This window comes from Cololabis saira, chromosome 9, assembly GCF_033807715.1.
Source record: "Cololabis saira isolate AMF1-May2022 chromosome 9, fColSai1.1, whole genome shotgun sequence".
NCBI classification, from domain to species: domain Eukaryota; kingdom Metazoa; phylum Chordata; class Actinopteri; order Beloniformes; family Belonidae; genus Cololabis; species Cololabis saira.
This window is the reverse complement of record NC_084595.1, coordinates 27,076,797-27,096,224: the sequence shown is the minus strand read 5'-3', so window position 1 is coordinate 27,096,224 and position 19,428 is coordinate 27,076,797. Positions and strand designations below refer to the sequence as shown.

At 39.0% G+C, this 19,428-nt stretch overlaps 1 protein-coding gene across 2 annotated transcripts in view; it reads left to right on the top strand.

Moving 5' to 3' along the window:
- The window catches only part of LOC133450401 (ras GTPase-activating protein 1-like), a 39,035-nt gene that overhangs the window by 15,327 nt on the left and 4,280 nt on the right, over positions 1-19,428 (top strand). The window contains exons 2-22 of one of the 2 annotated variants that reach the window (XM_061729014.1): positions 7,579-7,731; positions 12,345-12,480; positions 13,322-13,392; positions 13,971-14,088; positions 14,315-14,346; positions 14,658-14,710; positions 14,868-15,018; positions 15,212-15,290; positions 15,614-15,734; positions 15,867-16,023; positions 16,137-16,224; positions 17,046-17,126; positions 17,418-17,575; positions 17,712-17,788; positions 17,885-18,057; positions 18,155-18,314; positions 18,423-18,565; positions 18,706-18,821; positions 18,941-19,027; positions 19,160-19,227; positions 19,333-19,421. In XM_061729014.1, the coding sequence (XP_061584998.1) occupies positions 7,579-7,731; positions 12,345-12,480; positions 13,322-13,392; positions 13,971-14,088; positions 14,315-14,346; positions 14,658-14,710; positions 14,868-15,018; positions 15,212-15,290; positions 15,614-15,734; positions 15,867-16,023; positions 16,137-16,224; positions 17,046-17,126; positions 17,418-17,575; positions 17,712-17,788; positions 17,885-18,057; positions 18,155-18,314; positions 18,423-18,565; positions 18,706-18,821; positions 18,941-19,027; positions 19,160-19,227; positions 19,333-19,421 (2,311 nt within the window). Of the gene's footprint in view, positions 1-7,578; positions 7,732-12,344; positions 12,481-13,321; positions 13,393-13,970; positions 14,089-14,314; positions 14,347-14,657; positions 14,711-14,867; positions 15,019-15,211; positions 15,291-15,610; positions 15,735-15,866; positions 16,024-16,136; positions 16,225-17,045; positions 17,127-17,417; positions 17,576-17,711; positions 17,789-17,884; positions 18,058-18,154; positions 18,315-18,422; positions 18,566-18,705; positions 18,822-18,940; positions 19,028-19,159; positions 19,228-19,332; positions 19,422-19,428 lie in introns of both variants that reach the window. The other variant, XM_061729012.1, reaches the window with a different exon arrangement.

Here is a 19,428-nt window from a genome sequence, read left to right as displayed (position 1 = left end):
ACTAAAGAAATGGAAGATGAACTGCTAAAGTAGAACAGATAACATCCAGTGTTTCTTCAAATTATTGAAACTCACCCAAATTATTTCATATTGGTATATTTATTTATTGGGAGGAGACCCCGGGGAAGACCCAGGACACGCTGGAGAGACTATGTCTCTCTGCTGGCCTGGGAATGTCTCGTACTCCCCTTGGAAGAGCTGGAGGAAGTGTCTGGGGGAGGAAAGTCTGGGCATCTCGGCTAAGAATGTTGACCCCACGACCTGGTAACGGATACGCTTTTCCTGGGTCTTCCCCGGGGTCTCCTCCCGGTGGGACATGCCTGGAACACCAGGGAGGCGTCCAGGAGGCATCCGATACAGATGCACAAGCCACCTCAGCTGACTCCTCCCAACGTGAAGGAGCAACGGCTTGACAACGAGCTCCTCCCAAGTGACTGAGCTTCTCACCCTATCTCTAAGGGAGCGTCCAGCCACCGTATGGAGGAAACTCATCTTGGCTGCTTGTATCCTTGATCTTGTCCCATCGGTCATTACCCAAAGGTCATGACCATGAGTGAGGGTGAGGGTGGGAGCGTAGATTGACTGGTAAATTGAGAGCTTCGCCTTTCGACTCAGCTCTTTCTTCACCACAATCGCATAAGTGCAGACAGTGCACCAATCTGTCTGTCAATCACACGCTCCATCTTTCCCTTCCTCGTGAAAAAGATCCTTGGATACTTGAACTCCTCCACTTGAGGCAGGACTTCTCCACCCACCTCGATAAGCCACCTCACCACTTTCCCGGTAGAGAACCATGGCCTCGGTTTTGGAGGTGTTGATTGTCATCCTCGCCGCATTGCACCCGGCTTCAAACCGCCCCAGCACATGCTGAAGGTCCTGGCTTGATGAAGCCAACAGGACAACATTATCTGCAAATAGCAGAGATGAAATCCTGTGGTTCCCAAACCGGATCCCCTCCGGTCCCTGGCTACACCTAGAAATCCTGTCCATAAAGATTATGAACAGAACGGGTGACAAAGGGCAGCCCTGCCGAATTCAAACATGCAGTCTCTGCTTCCTCAATGGAAAGCATGTCAGTCGGATTGAGGAGATCCTCGAAGTATTCCTTCCACCGTCCGACAATGTCCCCAGTTGAGGTCAACAGCTCCCTACCTGCACCGTTAACTGTGTCGGCAGAGTACTGCTTCCCCTTTCTTAGTTGCCGAACAGTTCACCAGAATTTCTTCTGGGCTGACAGAAAGTCTTCCTCCATGGCCTCACCGAACTCCCAGAACTGACTTTTTGCCTCCAGGACTGCCCAAGCTGCGGCTTGCTTGGCCTGCAGGTACCTATCTACTGCGTCAGGAGTCTCACAGGCTAACCTGGCCTGGTAGGACTCCTCCTTCAGCATCCCTTACTTCCGGTGTCCACCACCGGGTTCTGGGGTTGCCGCCACTAACAGGCGTCAATGTCCCCCAGCCTCCCTCGGAAGTTCTCTCAGAGTTGAAGACTTCCCTGACAGAGGGCTCAGTCAGACGTTCCCAACGTCTTTACCCGAGTGTCCAAGACACATGGCCGAAGATCAGATGAAATGACAACAAAGTCCATAATTGACCTCCGGCCTAGGGTCTCCTGGTGCCACATGCTCTGATGGACACCCTTATGCTTGAACATGGTGTTCGTGAACTGTAACTGGCACAGAAGTCTAATAACAGAGCACACACTTAAAATCTGCAATAGTACCTGAAAAACTTGCCTAAATTAGCTGCTCATTGCCTTTTGGAATTTAACAAACAAGGCAGACAAAAAAAACCTGCCCGAAGAGTCTGATAATGAATGAATTAATGATACGGTGGTTCTTTAGCCTCACGAATTGGAAACTAAGATCGACATCATGGGTCGTGTTGTTGCTATATTTAGTGGGTTTTTGACCCCTCTGACAACTTTTTGTTTGTGTTTGGTTATACTATATCCCAACCCTGTCATGGATTGTGTTCGTGTGATTATCTTACCACCCTAATTGTCAATTTGGTCCAGTTTAATCTCTCTCTCTCTCTCTCTCTCTCTCTCTCTCTCTCTCTCTCTCTCTCTCTCTCTCTCTCTCTCTCTCTCTCTCTCTCTCTCTCTCTCTCTCTCTCTCTCTCTCTCTCTCTCTCTCTCTCTCTCTCTCTCTCTCTCTCTCTCTCTCTCTCTCTCTCTCTCTCTCTCTCTCTCTCTCTCTCTCTCTCTCTCTCTCTCTCTCTATACACACATGCATGCAATTATCACTACACTGGGTGGGTTAAAAGGAAAGAGAGGGGTAAAATATATATATTTGGCTTACCTTTTTAGATTTTTGTTGTTGATGTGTCCATTTAATGCATAAAACGGATTAGCACTTGTTAGACCCTTTTTTATTTCACTTAAGCCTGTCTCACACAAACACTGTAGTCATTAAATTTTCTGGAGATGTTCCCAGGGGGTGGCATATGAGAACGCAGATGGCCTCTGCATTAATTTCAGACTTCTTGTGGGGATTTTCCAGCCACCTCCCTAGTAATATCTTTAAAATATCAGTGGTTGCGACAATGCGCAAGTGTTGACATCTGATGTTGGTTTCCATCATCCTTCAATATTTTACATTTGTGGAATTTCTGGAATCGATCCCCATCCACCATTCATGACATTTTGTAAACAAAATGCAGTAATTTGCACAGTATTGCCAGTCTTGGAGGATGTTTATTCACCTGCTCTGTAGAAAAGATAAATTATAACACAAAATATTTTTATTTAACTGCTGAACATTCTGGCTCTGTAAAACAGACCTTTTAAAATAAAATAGTTATAGATTTGTTTTTTTTTTTTTTTTTCCAGATCAATTGGGGAAAAGTAAAAGTAAATTTGTAATTTGCAAATTTCTAAAACTAGAGATGCACCAATGCATTATTTTTTGTGTGAATGCCTGAATCTGATAGATAAACCTCCTGTTAAACGATACTGCCTTCGTTAGAAAAAGGGGAGTGTTCTTGTTGTCATTTGATGCTTTCAAATGGAATATTTTGCAATAAAAGTGTTAAGATAATATAGATGTTAAGTTAACATCTATATTATCTAACCCTTCAAACAGTGCTTCACCTGACCAGAATACATTAAGTAGGGCTATTTCAGCAGCAACAACCTAGAAGTTTTTTGTTTTTATTATTATTATTATTATTATTATTATGATGATAATCATTATTATCATCATTATCATTATTCCCAATTATTGAATTATATTAGAACTTCTCCTCAAATTAATATTGGGTAGGTTCATCCATGTCTTAAATCCCTTTTCATCTTTTTCAAAATGTTAAAAAATCATATAATAACTTCTAGTCTCAGAAGGACTATACGTCTTATGGCTAGGTGATGCTCCCTGAAAATCAGACATAGCAGCGGTACATGTTACATATCAGAACTGTTGATAAATATTTATATCTCTAATACTTAAAATTGTATGCAATAATCATAAGTATTTGAATTCTGACATGGACATGTTGACAAGCATTAGCTGATTTAAAAAAATATGGTATAGTCTAATTAGAAATTACCTTTAATACAGTCTATGTTTTGTCCTCAATGAACCTGAATATTAATGAGCTTTAAAAAAATCAGCACCATCTGCAACTTGTAGTTGGGCTGCAGCTGGGTCAATATAGGAGTGAGAGCTTGACCTCACTGAGGAGTTCTTTGGGTGGGGTAGAAAGAGGAGAAATGCACATTGTAGCAACTTTATAGGAGAAATACACAGTGGCAAATTATATTGATATAAACTGTGTTAATTTTGAATCCCATTTAGAAATATTTTGATTGAAATTGAAAATGTGTATCTTGCCTAGCCCTTGATACATTTATAGAGACATACAGGTGAGCTGATGCAGCATGATTGGTGGTATTCTCAGGCCTTAAGAGCCGACTGACCGGACTAAGCTTTTCAGAGCGGAGGATGAATACATAAATTTGCTTAAGCAAATAGCATGGTTTCATGGGAATTTTAATAGCACAGAAATAGCAAACTGATGCAGTGGCTATTGCAACAGCCCTACCATATGGCTGTATTTGCAGTAGGTTGTCAGCAATGGGCATAACCTCTGGTTAATGACTATTAATCAGCATTTTGTTGTTTTATTGTTTTATTTGTTTTGTTTTATTTATTCGCACATACAAGTTAAAAACAAAAAGATACATACATGTTAATATTGTGCAGGAGAAGTTGGAAGCCAGAAGGCTTATCAGGAACTTCTCCCAAAAGAACACACATCAAAATACCAGTTGTAGATTCACATGTTTAGATGCAAATATACCAGTACATACACACAGTACAGATTATTACAATACATATAATAATAACCTCTTATTGAACTTAATATGATTGAGTGACCTTACATTATTCTACTGCAAAAGCATTTTTTTGTAGTTTGTTTTGAAAGCTAGCAGAGATGGTGATGTTTTTAGCCAAGGATCAGTAGCATTCCAAAGAATGGACCCTCGATGTCTTATTGAGAACTGCCTAAGAGAAGTACGACTATAGGGTATGTGCAGGTTCTTGGCTTGCCGAGTGGGATATGGATGAATATCGGAATTCAAAGAAAAAAAACACTTAAAACCAATTGGAAGGTTGTGACAGTTGTAAATACATTTGTACACAAACAAACATATCTGCAAGGAATTCACCTCAGAGACAGACAAAATGTTTAGCTTCTTGAAGAGAAAACGTTATCTGTAAGTGTGAAGTTTATCATAAAGACTGAACCACAGTGTTAATGAAAGAAGACCATAAAGCAGTTTCATAAATTAACCGTGCTACATTATGAATATGAGCAAAGCTGAATTGTATTTAATTAATCACTGACACATGCTGTTTTTGCATTCATCAGAAGCCTTTCCAGTTGGTTAAGTTACATCAGAAATGCGGTTAAGAATTGCAAATTGAGAAAGAAACCAGTAGAGTAAAAAAAAAGCTTCTTCTCATCAATTATGTTACATGTAGTGTGCTGTTGGCGTCCACATATTAATTGCCAAGATTAGCTTAAAGCAGAAGAAATATTTTTTTTTCCTTTTTTTTTTTTTAAATGTAGCATTGTCTTGAAGAACTTGTGGGTTGAGTAATTTGGTGAGTCCTTCTTGGTGTAGCGGAATTAAATTGAAGTTTGCAAGTTTGTAGGGACTCACAATTTTGCTTTTTGGCAGTCTTTTTTCACACTTACCCTTATCTGTTTTGTTAAAATGTAGTTATCCTTTTTCAACCATGTAAGAGTCCCTTGGGTCTACTTTCCAGCTCCTCTCTTCCTCTCCTCCTCGCTTTTCTTATCGCAACCCCCAGCAACTGGTCCCATCTCCTCATTGAGTTTTCTTCGGTGTACTGTACAAGGGCAGATTTCCTCACATTTTCTTTACAAGCAGAGTCCTGTCCCCATTAAACCAGATGGAAGCAATATACAGTAGGTTTTCTTTGAAAGTAGCTGCTGCTGCACATCACTAATCCTTTCACCACTGGATGTTTTTCCAGTCCCTGCTATCAGTTTTAGAGCCAAGAGTGGCCTACATTTTCAAAACCATGTTAAATTTTTTACCCCAGCTGGCAAAGCCTTGTCAAGTATAGTTTCCCTTGCTAAAATTTTAATGAATGGTGTTGAGGGTTCTTATAAGTCAAAGAAGCATGATTTAAATACTCATTTTTGGAAACTCAATAATAAAGTTTTTGCATTCTTGTTCTTAACTGGTTTTCTTTTTATATTTGTATCGTGAAAACATTTTCATGTTAACATTTATAGAAGCGTCATGCAGGACTCCAAACTGCATCTATTTAGTGTAGTAGTTTTCAAAATGTAGGATGTGGTCCACCAGGGCTGTGGTCCACCAGGGCTGTGGTCCACCAGGGCTGTGGTTTCATGACAAAGGGGAAGTTTTTTTTGGGACTACGTCATCGAGCGAGTCGATGTCAGATCTGGTAGTATGTGACCTTCGTTCGCCGATCAATCCATAATGTGAACAGGGATATGCCAAGGAGCTGCGTAATATAAACATACCAGCATTCTAAAAAATATGAAAATTGTTGAGTCTCCACCATGCAGTCCACTGTACCTCTTGAGTTTCATTGTTCTTACGGGTGATTGTGTTGTAAAGCAGTGCGCAGTTATCGCAAAAGACTCAGATTGTTGAGATTCTTTGCCAGGTTAGAGCTAGACACTGCCTCACAAAAATAATCAAATACTCCTTCATATGAACTATAAACATTTTAACATGGGGGAAAAAAAACATTTGGAATTTTGACTGGGACACTAAGCCTGCAGCCATGTCCTGAAAGATGGCCAGTACAGAGTCGATCCACTCCAGAAACCAATAATGATAAGAATGATAGAGGCTTCACCTTTTTTGTCAAGTACCTGCACTGTTCTGTTGATGAAAGACATATAGGCACAAAAATACTGATATTACTCATAAACCTTTAAAGTGCCTCTTCATCAGTCCCTCTCTCCTGTGTGCCACTTTTGGCAATCGCAACTAATGACAAGACATCAGAGGGCATTCTTATTGGTTCCCCAAATGTTGATCCTATTGTTTCTAGTCTTAGCAATCTTAAAGATGATATTACATAAACTCATAGAAATCTAGGACTAATATTTGACTCACCTTGGTGTTGATGCTTAGGTCAAACATGTAGTTCAGTCTTGCTTTTCCAGCTTAAGACAAAAGCTAAAATCAGGTGCATTTATGCATGCTTTTTTGTACTTTTGCCTGGACTACTGTACGTAATTATATTCAGGTATCGGTCAGCGTTTCTTCTGTCGCCTCCAATTAATTCAAAATGCTGCAGCAAGACTCATTACCAGTACAAAAAGTATGAGCACATCTCCCCTGTACTTGCGTCCCTTTACTGGCTTCCTGTTTAGTTTCGTATTTATTTTAAAATCTTACTGATCAGTTTCAAAGCCTTATATGATCTTGCCCCATCTTACATCTCGGACCTGTCAACCTGGTTCGTGCCCTGGCCACCTCTGAGATCTACAGATAGTGCCCTTCTAACGATCCCCAGATCACAGTTTGTCATAAAGGGAGATCAGGCTTTTTCCATTGGAGCCTCACCTCATGAAAAACTTTACCTGGGGCACTCAGGCACACAACTTCAGTTGACTTTTAAATCTATTCTTAACCCGATAAATGTCCTGGAAAGTTCCTTACACATATAGTCCACTTTGTCTGTGTTATGCACCCCATATTTTCTTCTTCAAGTAGAAATGGGTTTGGGTTCTTATGGGTTAGAAATCTCCTTTTTCGTTAGTCCTTTGCTATTCTCTGATGAATATTCTAAAAGTTGGATGCTGTTCTGTTGTAGTTGCTGTTGTCTTCTCTTTCCTATCTTCTCAATCTCCAACTGAGCTTGGCTGATGGCCTCCCTTATTGACTAATTTGGAGTTTAGTTCTTTTTTGAGTGCCGGATTGTTCTGTAATTCATTATTTTTATAATGTAAATATTTTCATGTATTCTTCTGTTTTTGCACCCATGCCACTCATGCAGAAGCTTCACGCACCATAAAACAATGTTCCCATTTTAATGGTTTCCTCATTGCTTTCTCTTAGGTGGTACCATGGCAAATTAGACCGAACCATCGCAGAGGAGCGTCTGCGCCAGGCCCGAAACCCTGGTAGCTACCTCATCAGGGAGAGTGACCGCCGGCCCGGTTCCTTTGTCCTGTCTTTCCTCAGTCTGAACAATATGGTCAACCATTTCAGGTACGAAAAAGTGCATCTAACACATAAGTAAATTACTGAAATAGTCCCAGGATTAATCTGTTTTAATCTTAAAAGAGAATCACATTATGACCCTTTTTTTTGCGAACATATAATCTGTATCATGATCCGAGGTAGCATACACAACACCGAAATTTCCATCCAATGTATTGTACTATATATAGAAACTGTGTCCTCACTTGTAGCGTGTCCTAAATGTAGCTGGTGGCTGACTGTCACAGATGCTACACTGATGGGGCAGACAGGATCAACATTACCTTGCATTATATGGATCTTTACTTTTACTTCTCAGACATGCTGAACAACATTCAGATTCGTCAAGTCAGATTTTTTAATTTTAAAAGACATTTAAATCTTGTTCTTTGTTTGCTTTTCTTACATTTTATTAATTTTATTTTATTAATTCTTATTTTTTTGGATACTAATGCCCCGATAAGTAATCCACAGTAAATCAGGGACGCAAAAAACACAATGGCCTTCAAGTCTAACAGGGAATGGTAACTGTTTAATTTGACCAAACTGCACAAATATTTATTTGATATAAACTATAACTCCGCTGACCTGCTGTGTTCCACCCTGAACACAAGCTTTCCTTCTTTCTCCCTTTATACTTTTTAAAAGGTACTGTCATTTGGCTTTGCATCTTTATCATGGACAGGTCATATGCAACCCTTTTATAGGTGTTTCAAGTTTTGTTCTGAAGCTAAGTTAAAGTAAAAAGAGGAGATGAGGGAAGGTAAAAACAAGGAATGCATGTATAAGGAAAAGGGAAAACAAAATGTATACATTTCTTTGTGAAAATACACGTTTAAGGAAAACAAAATATACATATTTCTGCTTTTATTTTTTAACTACCGGTATGTTAGTTTTGGTCCTCCATAACAAATCATATATCATATATTTTTGCCTTCAAAGATCTCTTGAATACTTTTCTGTTCCAAGAACACTTACACTCTTAATGCTTAACATCCTGGCACACAAAGCCTGCAATGACACACTTATTCTACTTGTGCTGTCGGGTAAATAGGTTTAGCACTTAAAGCTTATACCAAGGTGTCTGATGTTGCTGAAGTTTTTTTTTCTTATGGTATTCCTATTGTAATTGGCTTCCCTTTTGAATCTAAGATCTTATTTTTGTGCACCAAGTGGACGTGGATATTGAAGTTACTTTTTTGTATTCATGACTGCTAGACTCCTTTTCTGTCATCAGGGCTTTAAAATGTTGCATAAAAAGTTCATGTCAAGTGTTTCTATACGTTTTTTTTAAATCCTTTTTAATGTAGATATGAATTTGAGCTGTGTAGTTTGGTGAGTTTGATAAACCGCACATTTAAACAGTGTACGTATGGCAAAACTGAAAGGAAATCATATATATTTTATTTTAGTTTTAGTTTTAATAGTGAAAAAGAATCAACATCCAAATCTGTAAAAGGGAACAGTAACCAGCTTAGGCTGCCAGGATACATGTAAGTTGATACATCCTGACACAAAATGAAACACCTTTGCATCACTGAAAATCTGGAGTTAAACTTGTTACTTCTCTAAGCCACTGAACTTGCTTTTAATACAAAGCACATTTCGTGGTTGTGCCCATATGAGCCTGCAATTTCTAGAATAGCATTCTAGGACAAGTAATCAGAGATACAATTGATACTGTTTACATTTAACTCGACTAAAACCAGCCTGCTCAGTTAGGTCAAGACGTATCTGACCCTTAGTTTTATTTTCCCTTTTATACATCAACACAGTGGATTTGAAATCATAAAATCAAATTTAATCAAGATGTGATCAAAGTGTAGACCTTCAGTTTTAATTTAAGAGGTTTCAAAAAGTCAGATTTGTACTATAGGCATGTATAGCTGCCAGTAACTCCTGGCAGGAGTAGCAAGATGCATTCTGAGGTGTAGGACTAAACATCTCTGCTCACTGCTACAAACATGACTGGATAATGCTGGAAAAAAGCCCTCTTCCTCTTTGCCCATCATTTCTCTTATGCCCAACATCCTTGACCTCACCTTTGCTGTATAAAAGCTCAGTAAAATATAAGAACTTGACAGAACAACTGCAGCAGAACAACTGCAACAGGCTGCAATTTGGGTGGTGCCACTCAAAGTGAATAATGTCCCTGAGCATACACCAAAAGCAGCTCAAGACCCTTTGAAGGCAAGAAATTTAACAGTTTTCAATGGCTGAGTCAATCGCCTGATCTCAAGGAGAATTTTTCCAATTTGCTGCCACTTTAGATGAAGATTTATTTGATGTGCAGTGTCAAGGCCCATTTATGCTTGATTTAAAAGACTGATATGCAGACGGACGGACACTTTTGTCCAGCTCCTGCATCGTTTACGTGCGTAATTTGGTCCGTTTTCAGGGCCCTTGCAGATCCGTCGCTTGAAACAACAAACTGAGCAATACCACCAGAAACCACAAGAGCAGTGTTGAGCCGTGTAACCACAAAAGAAGAATAGGAACTTGCCGTCCACATGCCACGATATATTTAATAGTCAAACAGACCACCACCTTCGACTGCACTCCCTCTTTTTCTAAGACCGTGTGTTATCATGATCTCCTCATCTATCGCCATGTTTGCTGAAACTGCTTCTTCTTCACCTTTTTCTTTTTCTTCTTCTTCTAGTGTTTTTGGGCAGTTGCAAACAACTTTGTAGTGATACATTTTCACCCCTAACCAGTGTCTGAGACTGATGTCAAAACGTGAAAGTGAAAGGGCACTTGGCACTGCCCACTAGTAGATGAATTGATAAAGATGAAGGCAACGTAAAAGACACATGGAAGTATGAGGGCGGCAACGTACGTTACGGAGCTGTGCTAACAAGTTGAAAGTAGGCCTTGTCACCACCTATTATGGTGGTGTGTGACATACTTGGGGCAAAGACAATACTCCAATTAAGTGGCCTGGTTGAGCTACAGCTGCAGCTTGACTAAACTCTGAACTAGGGCTGTTCGATTTTGCCCAAAAATAAAATCTCGATTTTTTTTCTCTCAAAATCCGATTTTCGATTACGATTATTTTGTGAATTGACAAAAGGTAAAGAAGTTATTTCAAATATGCTGTTTTTTTTATTGAACATTTGCCCCATTGGGCTTTAAGTGCAAACTTTGCTCTTATTAAACCAAAAATGAATGAATAATGTGCAAAACTCTGTAAAATAAGTTGAAAAAAAGTTTTAAAAAATATAATAAAATATAAAGTTTTATCTCTGAAAAAAAAAATCTGCAAATCAGCACTTGCAAACATACAGTAAGTTATATTTCCAATTAAATAAAACAAGATATTTTCTAATAAACTAAACTGGGTCTTTGCATGCTAAATAATAATGCAACCCATGAAGGAGGTAGAGGTGTGTAATGTCAGTCATTACATTTGCTGTTCACATTTGCAAGTTTTTTGCAAGGAACACGAGCCGGTCTCCCGCATCTGACTTGAGGGATGCCCGGTGGCATGTTACAACGCCCCCTCCTACACTAAAGAGCCTTTCCGATGGGGCACTTGTCGCAGGTATTGAGAGGTATTTCCATCAATCATTAATATGATCATTAATATGTGTGCAGACAAGGTAAAAAAAAAAAAAAAAAAGTGAAAAATCGATTTTACGGGTTTCACGTTTTAACATCGTTCTAATTACATAATCGCGATTACGATTTAAAATCGATTAATCGAACAGCCCTACTCTGAACAGAATCTGAGTAGCAAAAGTAAAGATGGCGAGATTGCAGTTCTAGTTAGCAACAAGTGGCTTCCCAGTAACATGTCCTGGTGTAACTCATGGCATGTAACTATGAAAGACTTCCTCTGCACCCCAGACTTTGAACTGGTAGCTGTCAATCCACTTTATCAAAAGAGTTCACCTGTGTTATTTTTGGTAGTGGCATATATCCTGCCGTCAGCTGCCGCTGACACTGCATGTGACATCATTGGCTCAGTTTCCACATGCCTATCTCGCTGAATGTCCAAGCTTCCAGCTGTGCTCTGCCCTGCTCTGCCAGAGAACATGAAACATTGGTTTTACTATATTCAAATGTTAGAGATGGGCTCCTACAATTCACTGTGACATGGGACAGTAACACAGTTAAAATAAATAGTGTAATGTGTTTTTAATAAAAAAAAAAATGTAATGCTGAGAAACATTTAACAAAAAACACTTTTACCTATTTGACCACAAATTTAAAACATAAAAGGCAACAACAGTGAGAGAGTCTGGAACCATGCCTGCCTGTCCGAGGTTTAAAAACAGAGAGAGGACATCCTCTTGGCATAGATGTTTGTTCTCTGACATTTAGGGGTCTTGTCTAACTTGGTTTATGTTAATGTGGACTATGTTTCTTTTGCAGTTCCGGAGCAGTGATAGAAAAACCATGTTTAATAAAGAGTTCCTTTTAGATAATTATACTGTCAACTGAATGAAAACTTAGTATCCTCTGTTGTTCTTCAATACAACTGAAATGAATGTAAGGCTTTTGACATCTTGTTTTAGATTAGTGTGGTCTGTTCTGTGCTGGTAAGTCAATACTGCAGTAAAAAGTGTGATCACAAAAAAAAATACTTTGTTTACCATTTTTTTGTTCTCTCTTAACAGGATCATTGCCATGTGTGGGGACTATTACATAGGTGGGCGGCGGTTCTCTTCTTTATCTGACCTAATTGGTTACTACAGCTATGTGTCTTGCCTACTAAAAGGAGAGAAACTGCTATCACCTGTGGCACCTCCAGAGGTGAGACTCACTCCATGGCTTAAAGTATAGTTGATTTCAAAATACCATGTCTGTAAGAATAAACTCTAGGATTTGCTGATCAGAATAATGTCCCATTTTAAAATCTTATCATGGGGGTAGTTTCACCATCCCTCGTCCACCCCTCCATCCCCCGTCAGGCAGACCCAATGATCTTTGTTGCAGTGAGGGTAGTGATGCACTGGTTATATGTCTTGTAGTGTTAATGATGTTGAATTTGTTTCTTTGAAAGTTGAAATCAGTATAGGTTAATAATAGATTTTGATGCAGCAAAGCGTGATTTGAATCATAAATCATAAATGTAGTTGTTCCACAGAACAAGGATAATGTGATATGGGACTAAAAAAAACCAGAAAAGCTGGAGAGACCTAAAACTTCAGACCTTTTTATAGCTGCTTTAAGTATGTAAAATCTGTCAAAAGAAGCCTAATCTCTTGAAAGCTAATCACTTGAAAATGTCCATCAATAATGTTGTCTAGTTCTCTAGTTTGTTTTGTGTGGTTTAAGGATAGATTAAAATCTGTTCTTTTCTCAGGATAATTCAGAGTTAACTTTGATTCCTTCTTTCCCCCACTTGCTTTATTGTACAAAGACGTATTTCCACATCCCTTTGTTCTCTCTTTTTCTTTTGCCTTCAGGCAGTATCAAGATCATGTTAAGGAAAAGCTCAAGCTAATGCTAATTATATTTTGTAACCTGTCCCAGTGGGAATTGTAGTCGAACACTTGATTTTGTAAAATAATTGGGGATTTAGCATGAATATGATTCTTGAAGGTCACAGCTTGAGATTAAGCTTTTATAACATATTTGCATGTTTCCACAGCCTGTAGAAGATAGGAGGAGAGTGAGGGCCATACTGCCATACACCAAAGTGCCAGATACTGATGAGATCAGGTAAGACAAACATGGAAAAAATCGCTTTTGTTCTGTCTATTCAGAGAATAGTATCTTCTGATCCGATCTACTGTGCTATTAAAGGTAACTCCATGAACATGATTTAGTCTTTCGGACACTGGCAAGCACTGAAGATATCCCAGACCGGTTTCCTTTTGATTTTATGGAATATTGTAGTAGCCTGGAGGGCACATTTTCTGACTTAGTGAAAAGGTCTAATCTCTGTTATTAAGCTGCAGTAGGCATACTTTACTGATTACCCATGATTCTGTAAATCTGATAAACATCTGTCTAGGGTCAACCTCAAGGCTGAGTCTGCCAGTAAACCACAAGCATATAGACATAAATGTAATACTTACCGTGAATGTTATAAGTCAGAGGAGACACCTGCTGGCAGTCCTGCGGTATTAAACTCTACAGTAAAAAATACATTCCTGTTATATTAGGATCAGGATAATGGTCAGAGCAACAATTTGATTGGAAGATATTGTGTTTATTTTTGTTATATAATCTAAATTATGCTGGCATTAAATGTTTTTTCTCCCATGACATAATTTGAACTGATTGGATCTCTTTAGCTTCCTGAAAGGGGACATGTTTATTGTTCACAATGAACTGGAGGATGGCTGGATGTGGGTAACCAATGTTCGCACAGAGGAGCAAGGGCTCATTGTGGAGGATCTGGTGCAGGCGGTGGTAAGTAAATTAGCATAAGGACGTCATGTCAAAGAGTGTTGGAGAAAGTAAAACAAAATACATTAATGTTGGCTATATGCACAATAAAGTTGGTGCAGATGGTACCAGTTCTGTACCAAAGTGGTAACAGGATTACACCCTTGATTGTAATTTGTTATACCATATGAATGATAAAACTGAATTATTTGTGGTTGGTTTGTGTTTGTGTTTTGTGTTAATTTTACAGGGCCGGGAGGAGGATCCACATGAGGGAAAAATGTAAGCCACGTTGCTCAGGGGGGGTTTTCTCCACCTTATCAGCTGGAACATTTAAAAAAAACATTATCACTTATTTTTGCATACAAATATAAAGCCAAATGTACATTTTTCTCAAGACATAATATAATTAAAAATATATAATTTAGCAGGTTTAACGGCATCAGCCTTTTTTAACGCCTTGTTTGCTTTTTTTTTTGTTAGTGATTGCAGTGGGTGCTAGTGAATGTTTGTATTGGGTTTATTGATTTTATTTCAATGCTGTTCCCTCTTTTCCTGATCTTTTCACTTTGGTTTTGTTGGTTCATCCTCAGCTGGTATCATGGAAAGATCACCAAGCAAGAAGCTTACAACCTTCTGATGACGGGTACCTTCTCCTTTGCTGCTCATGATGTCGAAATTGCGAATCAAAGCAGACATTAACATTGGTTTTTCTTTTTGTCAAAAATATGTCAACGTTAAACACAGAAAGCCATTTTATCAAAACCTGAATTCTTCCTCTGTTGCTCTTTCTAATTCACCAGTTGGCCAGGTGTGCAGTTTTTTAGTGAGACCATCTGATAACACACCTGGAGACTACTCCCTTTTCTTTCGTACCGGTGAAAACATCCAGAGGTTTAAGATCTGCCCCACGCCAAACAACCAGTACATGATGGGGGGGAGGTACTACAACAGGTATGTCTGCCAGTGGACGCGCCAGTAATAAGACATCAGTGGAACAAAACATTGTAGATTCAAGTGGAAGAGTATCTTTTTTCTGTTGTACTTCTGTAATGTTTCTTTTTGGTGTGTATACCTTATAGAGTCTATTGTATATTTTGATTCGAAGTCATTGATTTGCAGCATCTGGTTTGCTTTACTTTGCCAGTGTTGATGACATCATCGACCATTACAAGAAAGAACAGATTGTAGAGCGTTACACTCTGAAAGATCCAGTTTCGGTCCAGGTGGGTGCAACTGCATACACGCATTATTGTGCATATTTGATGGAGATTTCTTTGGCTTAATAGAAGGACCTTTGCCGGTGCAAACAGCTAATTATTGCTGATGTCCTCACAGGCGTAGTATCTTAATTTTTATGTTAGAACGTTCCTGTTTTGATAAATATAATTACCATTTTAAAATGTTTTACAGAGGAAGTCAGGTCTTATTGTATTGCAAATCTGAATTCTACAGCAGAAGAGAAGGCTTTTAATTTAAAATCCCTTGAAGAAATGTGTTTTTCATTTGTACTTTGATGTAAAGGCGTGTTCTGTATTTGCTGCAGCAGCAAGAGCAAGTACTTAGTGACACAGTGGATGGGAAAGAAATTTATAACACTATAAGACGGAAACCAAAAGATGCTTTCTACAAAAACATAGTCAAGAAAGGCTACCTCCTGTTCTACAAAGGTATCTATGACGCGTGTCTTGTCTACCACTTTTTGTAAAGATTTTGAGTAGCTTTTTGTTGACAATAAATTGTATTATATCAGTCATTTAGTCAGGTCAGTCGGGATCTCAACGTTTCTGTCTCACCTTCAGGCAAAGGCAAAAGGTGGAAGAATCTTTATTTCATCCTGGAGGGTAACGATGCACAGCTCATTTATTTTGAAAGTGAGAAGAGAGCCACCAAACCCAAAGGGCTGATTGACCTAAGCGTGTGCTCTGTGTATTGCGTGCACGACAGCCTGTTTGGCAGGTAGGACATCAAAAGTTGACTGAAAAGTGCATTCAATTCTGCAATTTTTTGAAACACCAGCTTCATGGACACCACAAATTTAAAACCTTTTTTCTTTTTTTTCCCCCCCTCAGGTCAAACTGTTTCCAGATTGTTGTCCAGCACTTTAGTGAGGAACAGTACATATTCTACTTTGCAGGAGAAACCCAGGAGCAGGCACAGGTAATAAGAGAAAAAAGATAGACATGCAACATTTATATCACCTCTTGTATTTATAAGAAGCCTCAGTTAGTTATCTCCGATCATTGGGGACTTTTTGTAACCTTTTAGTTATGTATTTATTTTTTGCCACTCTTTGCTCCTCTTTCTTTTTTCTGTTCTGTTTGAAAAAATTTTTTTTCTCTGTATTTTTTTGGAAGATATTTATTACTGTAATTTGGTTTCTAATTATCAGATGGACAAAACGGCATTTGTTTTTACTTGATGTGAAAACTGTTTCAAAATGTATGGCAGCGGTGCAGTTGACCAATTTGACCACATGATGGCAGTGTTTCTTCATGGATATTTTGACAAAGTTTAGATGCAACAGTGGTTCATATAGAGAGCAGTTTCCTCATTATGACAAGTCAACAAAGAGTAGAATTGCTTCTTTTCCTCTGTCAATAGCAGAATGTGGACATTTACTCTATTTTCAAAGTAAAATAATTTCTTTTTTGTTTTCTTTAAAAAAGTTGAATAAAATGTCTGAAAGGGCATCAGATGTTGCAACAAAAGTGCTCAGCATTAGAAAACAGTGAGATTTTCCTTTGCACAAGATCACTTCTTGATCTGGGGAGGATTCACACCTATATATTACTGTTGTTTAAAATATACATGTTGCAGATACAGAGGGTTGTTAGATACATATGTAATCAGAACTGTGACACCAGTTATGTAACTTTTTTTTCTTCTTAAATGAAGTACACATAAAATAGAGGGTTCAGTGTTTTACAAGGAGCGACCTATACTGTGTTTTGGAATGTGACCATGTTTCATTTTTGCAGGACTGGATGAAATGCCTTCAAACCTTCTGTAGTAACTTAAGAAAAACCACTGCACCTGCCTCCAACAAGAGGCTTAGACAGGTATGCATACCTTTAGCTTGTGTTGTTATGTGGACACACTTGGCTAACTGATAAGTTTTTGCATTATTAAGAGTTGTCTTGTTTATTTTCACGATTTTTTTAAGTTGTTTTTTTATTATTTTTATATTGTTAACCAAGAGTATAATTTTATGCTCTATAGTGACTTTACGACTGTATCATCCATGGCTATGCAGTACACTTTTGCTGTTTGTCAAAGCTAATAATGATTTACAACCCATCACTTTGTGCATTTTTTGTTGTGTGTGTCTAAATGTAAACATGTGATCTCAGGTGAGCAGCCTGGTACTGAATGTGGAGGAGGCCCATAAGCTGCCAGTGAAGCATTTCACCAACCCCTACTGCAACATCTACCTAAACAGTGTTCAGGTTGCTAAGACGCACCCGCGGGAGGGACAGAATCCCGTCTTCACTGAAGAATTCATCTTTGAGTGAGTCTGTTGTACTTGCTTTTTGCTTTTATGTGCTTTCATGTTTTTTTTTTCTTCGTGCTACAGCAATATCTCATAATTGACATTTTCTGTCAATGTTTGCAGACTTGCAAAATGTTTCTGTTTGTCATTTCAGTGACTTGTCTAGTGAAATTAACAGATTTGAAATCAGCCTAAGCAACAAAACAAAAAAGAGCAAAGAAAGTGATATCTGTAAGTACACCTGTGAACTTTAAAATTAGATTTAGGTCTATTCTTGTTGGATGTTACAATCCATGTTTTCACATTTCACCATCTTTCCCTCTTCAGTGTTCATGCGTTGCCAGCTAAACCGTCTGCAGAAGGGCCAGATGATCGACGAATGGTTTCCTCTCAGCTCTCACATTCCTCTGAAGGGCATCGAGCCTGGCTCCTTGCGTGTGCGTGCTCGCTACTCCATGGAGAAAATCATGCCTGAGGAGGAGTACAGCGAATTTAAGGAGGTCTGGTCCACTCATGAGCTGTTTTAATGGTGTTGCTTTTCAACTTTCCACCTTGGTGTTGAAGTTAAATGAGATCACTCTTGCATGTCCTCTACAGATGATCTTGGCAAAGGATTTTTATGTCATCTATGCTTTAGCCCACGTGTGTGGTCAGGACCGCACTTTACTGGCAAGCCTCCTCCTACGGATCTTCAGACATGAGAAAGCTGAAGCCCCACTACTTAGAACCCTCAATGACAGAGAGATTAGCGTGGAGGGTAAGTCTTTATCGTGTTCAAGTTTCCTTATTTAATCATGGAGGTCATCTTAAAAACGCTGCACGCATGTATTTGGATAACCTTCTGTCATCCGTGCACTGTTGCCAGATGAAGCTACAACGTTGTTCAGAGCGACGACACTGGCCAGCACACTGATGGAGCAATACATGAAGGCCACAGCCACACCCTTTGTCCTCCACGCTCTCAAAGACACTATCCTCAAGATCATGGAGAGCAAACAGTCCTGTGAGGTACAGGTTTAAAATCCTACAAACAAGCATTTATAAAGTTCACGCATAGACTGAAAATTAAGTGCTGCGTGTGCAAGTTATTAAGTCAAATGTGACAAATGCAACAAATGGATTCAACAACTGCTGATATTTGTTTTCAGTTGAACCCCTCCAAACTGGAAAAGAATGAAGATGTGAATATGAATCTGACTCATCTCCTCAACATTCTGTCTGAGCTGGTAGAGAAGATCTTCCTGGCTGCTGAGATCCTACCGCCGTAAGCTGCTAAACCTCTTCTGTTTGCGTTGTCCAGTTTTGTGCATCCCCTACATTAAATGTACCCACACTTGAAAGTTGAAGAGACTAAAATAATCAATCCTGTGTGTTTGGTGACAGCACGTTGAGGTACATCTATGGCTGCCTGCAGAAGTCCGTGCTACTGAAGTGGCCCACCAACACCACCATGCGGACAAGAGTTGTAAGGTAAGTGAATATGGAGAACAGATGTAAAAACCAGTTAGAATATTATTTTTTTATGGTCTTACTTTTATTTATATCAGTGCTTTCACTTCAGGCCAACTTAACTTCTTACTTTTTGTCCCTTTTCTTTTCTAGCGGCTTTGTCTTTCTCAGACTGATCTGCCCTGCCATCCTCAACCCCCGAATGTTCAATATCATTGATGGTGAGCTGCTGTTGAAAAGCACAAAGTTCCCACTTTGCCACATGAGACATTTTATCATGTTTCCCCCCTTTTGTGTGTGTGTGTGTGTGTGTGTGTCTTTGGTAGACCCTCCATCAACAACAGCAGGCAGGACCCTCATACTGGTCGCCAAGTCTGTCCAGAATCTGGCCAACCTGGTTGAATTTGGTGCTAAGGTGTAAA